At 44.8% G+C, this 11323-nt stretch overlaps 1 protein-coding gene across 2 annotated transcripts in view; it reads right to left on the bottom strand.

Moving 5' to 3' along the window:
- Window positions 1-11323, bottom strand: part of mgat4b (alpha-1,3-mannosyl-glycoprotein 4-beta-N-acetylglucosaminyltransferase B) — a 166977-nt gene that overhangs the window by 81008 nt on the left and 74646 nt on the right. For both annotated transcript variants that reach the window (XR_007569818.1, XM_050042825.1), the window contains exon 4: window positions 11133-11266. Coding sequence is in view for 1 of the 2 variants with exons in the window: in XM_050042825.1 (XP_049898782.1) it covers window positions 11133-11266 (134 nt within the window). In the remaining variant the exon portion in view is untranslated. The remainder of the gene's footprint in view (window positions 1-11132; window positions 11267-11323) is intronic.

The raw sequence follows: 11323 nt of genomic DNA, 5'->3' as shown, positions 1-11323 counted from the left end.
AATTTAGTCGTCTGTGTTCAAGCAGGATAATAGCAGGTCTCCATTGTGCGTCGGGCTTTCTATTTCCTTATCGGAGATTTTTCTTTTTTAATTACTACTTACGTTTTTCAAGTGATTTCCCAAATTTGTTGTTGAGTTGTGATATGTCAATTGCTTTTGGCAAATCTGGCACTCTGCTTTCTGGGGGTTGTCGGGGCATATTTTAAAGTGCAACCACACATCTGATGACCTCTTGGACATGCCTGCCAGCTCTGAGTGTGCTCGTTGTCAGTATTGGACTGGTGGCGGTTAGTGTTGCGTTTAAGGCCTCCCCCCAAAAAACGGAGAAAAAAAAGCGCAGAAGCTTCAATTTTTTTTTTTCACAATCGAATCCTGTGCCATCGAACGAAGCTTCGAAGCTTCGAATTTTTGGGTCAGCCCTACTGCGTTTCCACTGAAAGTGCGTCATTTTTACTGAGCCATTACTGCATGCAGGAGGCATTGTACCATCAATAGTGGGTATATTTTGCAGGAACATCGCTGCCTTTCCAGATGGCACCGTGCCACCACGACCAAGCCATTACTGTCGTTTCCAGGAAGGATCATGCCACCAAAAGCGTTTTCTCTTTTTTTAACCAAGCCATGATTCTGTTTCCAGCGGGGATTGTGCCACCAAAAGCAGGTGTTTTTTAATGAGTCATAGCTACCATTCCAGCAGGGATTGTGTCCCAAAACTGGGTATTTTAAGCCAAAACATGCTCTATTCCCATCCATAACCAAGTGATTTTGTTTCCTAAATGTAACCACATGTTAACAACAGTGCTGTTGAAAAGTAAAGAAATGTAAAGTTTTGTGAACAGCTGTTAAATCTCTGATGACGGTATTGTGAACATGCAGGAGCCTTTAACCTGTAAGGCTGATAATCACTACTAACATAAATGGATGGTAATCTACCTGCAAACAGCCTCTCTGACAGAAATTTACAACATGTCAAATACACTTGGTTTTCAGTTTATTAGGTACACCAAACTAGAGCTACTGCAGTCTAATAAAACAGCCGTGCAGTAAATCCTCCTTGTTAAAACTTTTTTAGAGACGAGTTAAACTTTATGGTCCTTTTGGAGGATGTAGCTCGTAATAAATTCTGTTACACTGACAGGTGTTCCTAATATTTTGTCCACCCTGCCTCCCAGCCCAGACGTGGTTCCTCTGCAACAGACGGCGGATTCAATAAGACGCATGTTTTCTGTTTCGCATTCAACGCCAAACTTATGGCGTTCATTACCCACAGTGTTGTTGAAGCCATAACACACACACACACACACACACACACACACACACACGGGAGACTGAGATCATCTGAATATTTTTGTTCCCTCTCGAACATCAACAACAACTTGAGCAATAGATGACATCAGAGTTCAGCCTCCCTCTCGGCCAATCACATCCCAGATGGGGTTCCCTTCTGGGATCCAATCATCTGGCACCGTGGGTCGCTGTGAGGTCACACATGTTTCCACCAGCCGAGCAGAGTCAAGCTCTGCAGAGAGTTGTGTGTGGTTTGTTTTGGCGTCCTGGAGGTGCCAGCTGGGTGGAGCTTACCGCAGAGCTCAGTGTTAATGAGGAGCAGACGCAGTGTAGAGCTGCTCCCTGATGATGCTTCTCCATGTTTTTTTTTTTTTTTTTACCGTCACTATTTACCGAGAGCTTTTCTCTCTCTGAGTCTCGGGGGTTTCTGATGTCAACGCTGACAGTTCCTGTTTATATCTGACCATTTTAACACCAGAGATTTCTTTCCTCTGAAACAGCCCAAAACAAGGCTGAGACATTTTCCTGGTCGTGGATCAGTTTTGCACAGTGAGGTGGTTGTTTGGGTGACGAGCTGCAGGGGTTTGTTTCAGTTTGGTGGAAAGTTAAAGCTCCAGCTAACAGACTCAAGGAGGTTTCCATCAGATGCACATGAGCAAGCCAACTGAGAGAGAGCCGTTTGGTTTGAGGCGAAGGATGGGACTCATTTACAATGAATCATTTGTGTTTGTCTGTGTGGTTCATTTAGACCTGTCGGCAGTGGTGAAATGAAACTCAGTACATTCACTCAAGCACTGTACACAAGCACAAAGTCCAGGTACTTGTACTTTACTTGAGTATTCTATATAAGTTTACTCCACATCTCTGAGGTTAATATTGTACTTATACTCCACTACATTTATCTGACAGCTTTAAGCCTAGTTCACATTACACGATTTTCATCGTAATTTTGACGTTGCAGAGGATCTAGAGAGCCACCTTGGGTCGGAGGTGAGTCGGCAGATAGTCTGCCACGACGAGTCCTCATGTGTGAACAAGCCTACAAGCAAGTCGCCCCGTCGTCTGTGACTGGGACTGGATATCTGGCATGCTAGAAAACTGGAGAAGTGTGACACGACTGACAAAGAGCATCAGCCAATGAGAGGCGGGACACGTCAGCCCGCAGGAGGACGGAAGAAATGTGAGGAGGACAAGCAGCAGGGTTGCCACTTGCCAGGTCCGCAACTTTGGGCTTGTTTCTAAAGTGGAGTTGCTTATTTGGGCTTGCTCTCTAAACGTCACCTTCCTCTATATATATCCGTCTAATAAGTTATTTAAAGGCATGATAGTCCCTTCTTTTGGGCTTGTTTTCATAGCCCTGGTTGCTTGTTTCTCTCCCAAGATCTGGCAACACTGACAAGCCGGCAAGCAACCACAACACGGGGAGCGCGTTGTGTTTGGACCCAGGATAATAAAGAATATCCATGCCTTTGCGATGTGTCGTCTCCAAGTTTGGTGACGTCACCGCGTTATCTGGGGCTCTGTCGGCGAGGGCTCGGTGGAGAAATCTTGTGGAGTGCACACACAGGTTGTAACCCAGTTGGCAAGTTGCCGCTGACAGAAACCCACGTCGCCAGGTATGAACAGAAGGATTACAATAGTCTCCGTGACGCAAAATCAGGGTGAAAATCGTGTAATGTGAACTAGGCTTTAGTTTGTTTTCAGATCACAGGTTTTCATCCCCCTCCTGTCCAGTGAAATCATGTCTCAACTCAACCCAAATGTATTTAGAAAGCACTTTTAAAAACAACTCACGCTGACCAAAGTGCTGTACAAAGGAAATTAGTCGCTAAAAACACACACATGAGAGGCAACACAGCTGTCAGGTACACAGCCACACATGCACACGTCAAAGAAAGCCTCGTCAGGGGGACTCAAACGCTTATGAACAGAAGAAGGTTTGGAGTCTGGACTTAAAAGAGTCAGCGGAGGGGGCAGATCTGATTGGGAGGGGGATGCTGTACAAAGGCACGATCACCCCTGAGCTTGACGTAGGTGAGAGGAGGGGGGGTGTGAATGAAATGAGAAGAAGGGGAAGAAAAGATGGATGTATGGGAGGAATGGAAAGAAGGAGATAAACGAGGAAGAAAGATAGAGAAGAAGAAATGAAAAAGAAGTGGAGAGGGAAAGGAAAATATTGAGGAAGGAAAAATGGGAGGGTAACAAATGAAGGATGAAGGAAAGGAAAAGGGAGGTGGAAAAGAAGAGGAAGAGTTTACAAGAAAAGAAGGGAAGAACGAAAGAGGGGAGGAACAGAAGGATTGAAAAAATGAAGAAAAAGAGGGATGAGGAGAAAGAAATAAAGAAAAAGAAGCAGGATAAAGGAAAGGAAAAGAGAAGAAGAGGAGGGGGTTATGAGGAAAGGAGGAGGAGATACAGGAAGGAAGAGAAAAACAAAGAGGAGAAAGGAAGGAAATGAAATGAAGGATGAAGTGACGTACAAGAGGAAGTCGGACAGAAAAGTAGGATGAAAGAGAAGGAAAGGAGGAAGCAGGGGAAACGAAGGATAACAACATCAGAAAAGAAGAAGTAGAGAAGAAAAGCAGGATTAAGTAGAGGATGAAGAGAAGGAAAGGTTTAGGAGGTGTGAATGAAATGACAATGAAGGGAAAAAAGGAGATAAAGAAGGAAGCAAAAGGAGAAATAAGGAAAGGGAAACAAGCATGGGACAGCCAGGAGCCCCAGGTCGGCTGACCTGACGGACCTGAGTGTAGAATAAGGGGTTAGGAGGTCTGCGGTGGAGGACAGGGTCAGACCATCAAACAGGAGAACCTTAAAATCAATTCTGAACTTTACAGCCAGTGGAGAGGAGGCTAAGACAGGTGTGATATGGTCTCTCTTCCAGGCACCTGTGAGGAGTCTGGCAGCGCCACTCTGAACCACTTGGAGGCGGGACAGAGAGGACAAACTCATACCGGTGTCAAGAGAGCTAGAGCAGCCCAAATGGGAGGAGATGAGAGCGTAGGTGACTATCTTCAGGCCTTTGAGGGAGAGAGACAGCTTGATTTTGGATATGGTGCAGTGTTGGAAAAAGTTTTTGACATGGGGTTTAACATCACATCGTTGGAGAAGCTGGTCAGAAATCTGTTTGATGGAGTCCATTTTTATGTTACTATTTCTGTTGTCTCTGTCGCCCTTTTTAAACAGGAACTGTGCAAATTGGCAGGAAAGCCCAATCAGTCTTCTTTCAGCATTGGCAGTATAAAAACAAAATCGGGGAGTGTAGCAAAATGCCGCCTACCTACTTTTGTTTATACAGAATGCGCCTTTTTCGGGGCAATGGGGGGCGTGAGCAAGTAACAAAACGTGTAGCTCAGCGTGTGACGTAAACAGTGACGTGGGAGGGAAGCCGCGGCTGGTCAGTCCTTCACCGATTCTCTCGTAAATCAGCCCGTTCCTCACCGTCCCCGTCATCTAACGGTTAATGGCCTCTTCGTTTGCGAGGGCAAGGAGGGCGCACAATTCCTTGTCTCCCCAGTTGCTCATCTTTACAGTGTCTGTCAGGTTTGTGTTTCCCTCTTGCTACTAGCTGCTCGCTAATTCCTGCTATCAGCTGTTTCCTGTTTATCCACCGCCAGTGGCTCGCACGTGCAGCGCCATCGACAGCTCCTCCCACAAGTCTTCAACAGCCCCTCCCGTTGCAGAAGGCCGCCTCGGTCTGTTTAAACCAAAAGGGTTCCACCAATATGTCTACCCTACGAGGCGGAAAATTGGGCGCCTCGGATGAACTCGCCAATCCGCCTCTGTGTGTCTAAACGCTCGCAGCTTGTCGGCAAAAAGGCCCAACATTCGTGGACAATCTGGCAGTGTAAAAGGGGCTTTAGTTGCTTGCTGATTTATTTAATTTCCTTATTCTTCCGCCAGCATAATAAACAAGGAACATGGGCACCAATCAGGGCACTCTGACGGATTTCTCTGGAATGGGCAGCGGAGGGAGGGAAGGCTGGGTCAACTTACTCCTCCTCTAAATCATTACCACACGCAATCCCTTAAAACCGGCACCCTCCACATGGTCTGGAGGCAGTTTTTCTTTCAAGGGATCCACAAGGTGCCAGCTCCCTCCTATAAGGATCTAGGGGCGACCCAAAGCTGGACACATCCGTCAAAATAAAGAAACACAATCAACCTTAAGTCCAAGTTGGAAAGCCACGCAGCAACTCTTCAGTATGCTGTTTTCCTCCTCGGTGTAAAAGGATGTTACATTTTGTGGGATTCCCATGATTACTGACTGTATCTGTTGTACCATTTCTTTCCTGAATCAAACTAACAGACGTGTGGAAGACCTTCAGTTCAGTATTCAGTATTCCGCATTTGCTTTGTCAGTTTTTGTTTGATGCAACATGGTGGTGTGAGGAAGTGTTTAAGAAAATATAGTTTTACTGCACCCATCAGCAGTAATACATTTTTTATAGCGATTTGTTGCTCCTTCACAGGACATTTTTCACACTTGGTCTGATTAGAGAGATTATTTCAGACATTAGCTCTGAGAGTCTGGTGCGTCTGGTGAAGCTGCTGTTACAGTTTGGACGAAAAAAACGGAGCATAAATTTGAGCTGAACCAGAGACGTTTTTCTGGCTCTACAGTCCAGCAGCGTGTTCGTATCACACTCAGTTTCATTTCCTTTACACCCTCATTTTCAGCTCCCCTCCTTGTTCTGCTGCTCAGCGAGTTTGTTTTCATTTGTGTCTCCATTTGTCATTTTGATATCTTCCTCTTTTTTTTCTTGCTCCTGCCGGCTGATATACTTAAAATCCCCTTCAGGTTTTTTGTTTTTATCTCACAGACACAGTTTTCAATTTCCTCCCTCCTTTTGCATTTCCTCGCTGATGGATTCAGACTGAACTCGAATTTAAAAAGAGCTCAGCTCATGTCGGATGTTCACGTTTCAGATCTTTGCGGACTGAAGAATGAACTCACACGGCGTCTCGGCAGGGTTTGTTTCTGCAGACAAACAATGAGCAGCAAAAGCACTTAAAGCTTTTAAAGTGGAGAGATGTGTACCATGAATTTTACATGACTGAAGTGTGTCACGCTGAGAGAGCAGAGGAAGAACATGTGACGTAACTCAGCAGGGCAACACAAATCCAACCGGAGCCCCCTGCAGATCCAAAACACACTGTTTATTTCACATGAACAGGTCTGTGATCAGAGCTACCTCAACATCTTCAGGGTTTTGTCTCTGCTCTGCTGGAAAATACATAAAACTTTATTTAAAAGGACAACAACTGACAGCAGGTGATCTGCAGGTGAAGCAGAACAAAGTTTGACAAACTGCAACTGTGACAGAGTCTGAAGTCAAGAGAGGGTCGCCTGCTTACAGACGAGGCTTCAGCCAGGACTTTATAGAAATACTGAAATCACGAGTCCTAATTCCCGAGCATCACTCAGTCAAACTTTAAAACTGTAGCTTCTTTCATACAGACTAGGGCATGACACGTGACTGATATGATGATAATGAGAAACAAGAGCCCAAACAAGTCACATTTTAGTTTGTTGCATTTTTAAAGCCCCTTGGTGTAATTGTTTCCGTTCTTCCAGTTTAGCGCTAGCTGTGCTGTTAGATGTTTTAAACCAGTGGTTGTTCAGTAAAAATGAGTGTTGGACAAAGGTAAATTAAAGTCCTCATGACGTTTTCAATATAATCTTGTAAAATATAGCTTTTGGTTGGAAACTGCCAGCGGGAGGCTCAACTAGGGCACCAAATGTGTTCAGAACGCCACTGGCTATGAGGAACCACGAGCAAAATCTCTCAACACGACTACTGATGGGATTTAACAGGCTTAACTGTCCACAGATTGAGTTTACCATGCGATTGTAGGCGCTAATTTTCCATATCATGTATGAAATCATGATTTATTCCTCATGGAAAGTCCAGGTTTCAAGGAGAAGTGATTTACATTACCCTTAATGATATATAAATTAAGATAAGTGTCAAACTAAGTGAGTCTACATACAGACAGCTGTCACTTGAGCTTATTAGTAACAATTCACTATCAGCTGAACTGCCGTGCTGTCCTTGTGTAAGACATAACATTAGTGGCGGTGGATGAGAGACTGTGGACGGAGCAAATTGAATATCCCTGTCTACATGTTTACATGTTCATGCTGCTGAACACGTTTTGATAAAGTATTGGCTTCTTAATCACTCAGGGTTAATGTCACTTACAGTAATTAGTGTAGCTGCCATCAACTCGAGTCATTTTCGAGTTGTCTTCACTTTGTTTCCACCAGGGCCGCTCGGCTGTTCGCTGGTTACCGTGTCACATCGGTGTGTGTAGATGTGTGTAGAGGAGATCAGCGCCGGCACAAAAGAACCGATACCATTAGCGCTTAGCAAAACTACGGTCTTTAATAATTTAGCCCCGGGGCCAATTTAGTACCGGGTTTTGGTACCCATCCTTAATCAAACCACAAACAAAGTGAAGCTTGTAGAAATGAAAAAAAAGTTTTCAGCGGCTGCCCATACCAGGAAATGTGTGTTCCACCGATCAGTGTTCTATGGCAAACAGCCCCGCCCCTCAAGAATTCTGGGTAATCTGAAAAGTCCTACCCCCCTACTAGGTATTTTTTCCAGGGTAAATTTGGGGGTGAGGGAAAGTTTTTTACCCGGGTAATTTCGGTGGAAACACGCAGAGGTTTTTCAAAATTCCGGGTAATTGATAAAAGTTCCTGCGGTGGAAGGCGCTATTGCTAGCTGCAAAGAACAAGAAACCTTTTGCAGATGGAGATGTACTGAAAGGTGCAATGATGGAAATTGCAAACACTGTGCTCCAAGGCGAGAAGAATGGTCCCGAAGCAATCTCCGCTCTCTCAGTCGTCCAATTTAGGGCAAGTACGATCGTCAGAAGAGTGTCAGTTATGTCCGGGAACTTAATGGAGCAGCTGGACTGAGATCTGAGTACGTGCAGGTGGTTTAGCATCCAGTGCGACGAGTCAGTGGACAGCAGCAGCACAGCGCAGCAGCACAGCGCAGCTGACGGTTTTTCTCAGAATGGTGTTTCATGATTTCTCCACGAAAGAGGAACTCCTGCCCCGAAAGACAACAACAAGGGGGGTTGACATGTACAACGCTGTAAGGGAGTATTTTGTGAAGAAAAAAGTACCATTGAAAGCTGGTTTCTGTGACGACAGACAGCGCTCCCGCCATGACGAGCCGACATACAGGCTTCATTGCGCACTGCAAAGGTAACCCAGATTTCCCCAAAAAAGGTTACCGGCTTTGATCATGTGATGACTCCGGTCGTGAAGATCATAAACAGCATCCGTGCAAAAGCCAAACAACACAAGTCGTTCAAGGTGCTGTTGGAGGAGCTGTCAGCTGAATAGGGACGGGTTTTGCCGTGTTTTTTGTCACTTTTGGGTGAAATCAAAGAGTTTATGGAATCCAGAGGGGAAGACGCTGCTTGAGGACACTGAGTGGATACTTGACCTTGCATTTCTGACGGACATCACTGAGAAACTGAATCATTTGAACTGTGAACTGCAAGGCAAAGGTAAGACTGCCTCTGACATCATCAGTGCTGTCAACGCATTTAATGAACATTTTCTCCGTGCGTTTACAGAGTAGGAAAATGCTGCACTTTCCTTCTGTTCGGTCAGTGCTGAATGACTGGCTGAATGAGCTTTTGACAGAGCTGCAGAAAAGTACTCTCAACTCATGAAGAGACTTGGGCAAGAGTCTGAGGACAGGTTTTGTGACTTTGATCAGCTGGAGCCATGTGTGTCATTCATTTCCAATCCTTTCATGCATTGCTAAGCAACTAAGTGCAACATTCAACATGGATGCTGGAGAGGTAGAGATGGAAAATCTCTACATTGCACAGTAACATTCACCTCAAAGCTCACCAAGGTGCACCAAACTTTTGATGTCTTGTGGACCCAGAAAAGTACAAAGCTGCCTGTCTGTTTGGTTCAACCTCTCTGTGTGAATCAGCCTTTTCTGTCATGAACTTTATTAAATACATATGTGTTTCCTAGGATGGTAAATTATTATTGATTAATGATTGTGAGGAATCAGGACAGTCTCATCATATGTAGCATATTAAATGAATAATCTTTATTCTGAACAGTAAGATTATATCAAACAAGTAGCCTCCATATTCTTCCGAACCCTCGAGGTAGCACTCAGTTTAAAAAAGGTTGGTTACCCCTGACCGAGCTGGAGCCACCTCACTAGCAGTGGCCAAACCTGATTTCACATTAGTTACAGGGCCTGTCTGTACAGCATCACTTTCATCATCGTCATAATCATCATCTGTATCAACACTCACGCTTAACATTTGGCCGATGGTGAAAGTAATTACAGAAACACCTTCAACATGCTTTTATAAAGTTATGCTGACCGTTCCTTAGCGTCCCCATGTTTGGTCCCCCCTCTGTTGGGGCACCTAGCACACAGATGTGGTACTAAAAGGTGGAGCTGTGAACACTGCAGTCTGATTGGTCAGTAGAGGACGGTCACTCTGCTCAGGGCTGAGTTGTGTCTGGTTTTGAGGCTCATGTAACCACTGTTCATACTGTGGAGAGTTTTATTAGTAAACTGTAACTATAAAATGAAAGGATGTTTTGCTGCCTCTCACAGCAGCTGGAGTCTGAGAAAAAATAACTTCATTCACTGGGCCGACTGCCGGCAACTTTTAAGGTGGAACGTTAACTTGTAATGTTACTCAATGCATGAGTTGATGACGTGAATCCATCAGCACACCTTAAATTTCACTGTGACAACTTTGACCATCACTTTAGTTTTTATATGACACACACTTTTAGTAATGACTTTAAAAATATAGATTAATTTGGAGCGGATTATGTGAAGGTCATATATTCTAATCCTCACTTCCTGTGGGCTACAGCAACACTAAACCCCTGAGCTTGCCTGAGAAGGACTAAATGCACAAAGCTGCTATTTTTAAATATCCCATGGAGAGAGACTCTCACTGCAGCCTGTTCTATTTTGTTCTGAAAATGTGGGCGTGCAGCCTCGTTCTGTGGACGATAAACCAGGTGCAGACTTCCATCTGTGTCACCGCTGATGAGGAAATACAGCGAGTGCTGGACGGAGCAGTGAGTGACAACAACCCCGCCCACATTTAAGAGGACTGTCTGAACACACCGAGGGTCTAGGTACCATGTCTGAAGGGTTACTGCTGGTTCCAAAGGGACTGGACTGAAAGGGTTTGGTGGAAACAGGGCTTAAGGTGAACAGTCCCCAAAAAATGTACTTGTTCCTTCTGTTTGTTTGATAAAAACTACAGTAACCAGCTGTTTTGGGAAATTACTGAGTCTGTTGTAAACTATGTATTTGTGAGGTGTTTCTGAAGTATTCAGCTGAGAGCAACAGACAGGAAGCACATGAGATTAGATGACAACAGAAAACAGTGAGACAGAAATAAAAATAAAGGTTCAGAGGTTAAAATAACAACAACAGACGAGAAGCTGCTGCTCTGAATGCAAGAAGCCAGCTACTGTGTGTGTGACCTTCATCACTGTACACACCCACACACACACACACACACTGATGTGATGTAAATGATAGCATGAATACACTTCACACTAATGTAATTTCACAGCTTAAATGATTCAATGCACACACACACACGTCATCATTGTTTTACCTCCCTGCAGCAGTTTGAGGTTAGCATTAGCACTGATGCTAAACACTGACATTATCACTGCGTGAGAGAGAGTGTGTGTGTGTTTTGGGGTTCATTAGCTAAACCACTGACCTTTAGAAAGCACGCATCAACACACACAATCACACTGACAGCCAATTATCCACACACATATACACACACACACACACACTGACCTCTGCAATGAGGACGACGATGACGCAGTCTTCTTTCTCGGCGGGACTGAGCTCTGACATCAGAGAGCTGAGTGTGTCGGTCAGGTACGAGTGGACCTCCCTCTTCACACTGGGAACCCCCATCACGATGGAGACTGCACACACACACACACACACACACACACACACACACACACACAACAGAGATATTA

The sequence above is a fragment of the Epinephelus moara genome, chromosome 4 (genome assembly GCF_006386435.1).
Source record: "Epinephelus moara isolate mb chromosome 4, YSFRI_EMoa_1.0, whole genome shotgun sequence".
Classification (NCBI taxonomy): domain Eukaryota; kingdom Metazoa; phylum Chordata; class Actinopteri; order Perciformes; family Serranidae; genus Epinephelus; species Epinephelus moara.
This window is presented reverse-complemented; position numbering and strand designations above follow the sequence as displayed.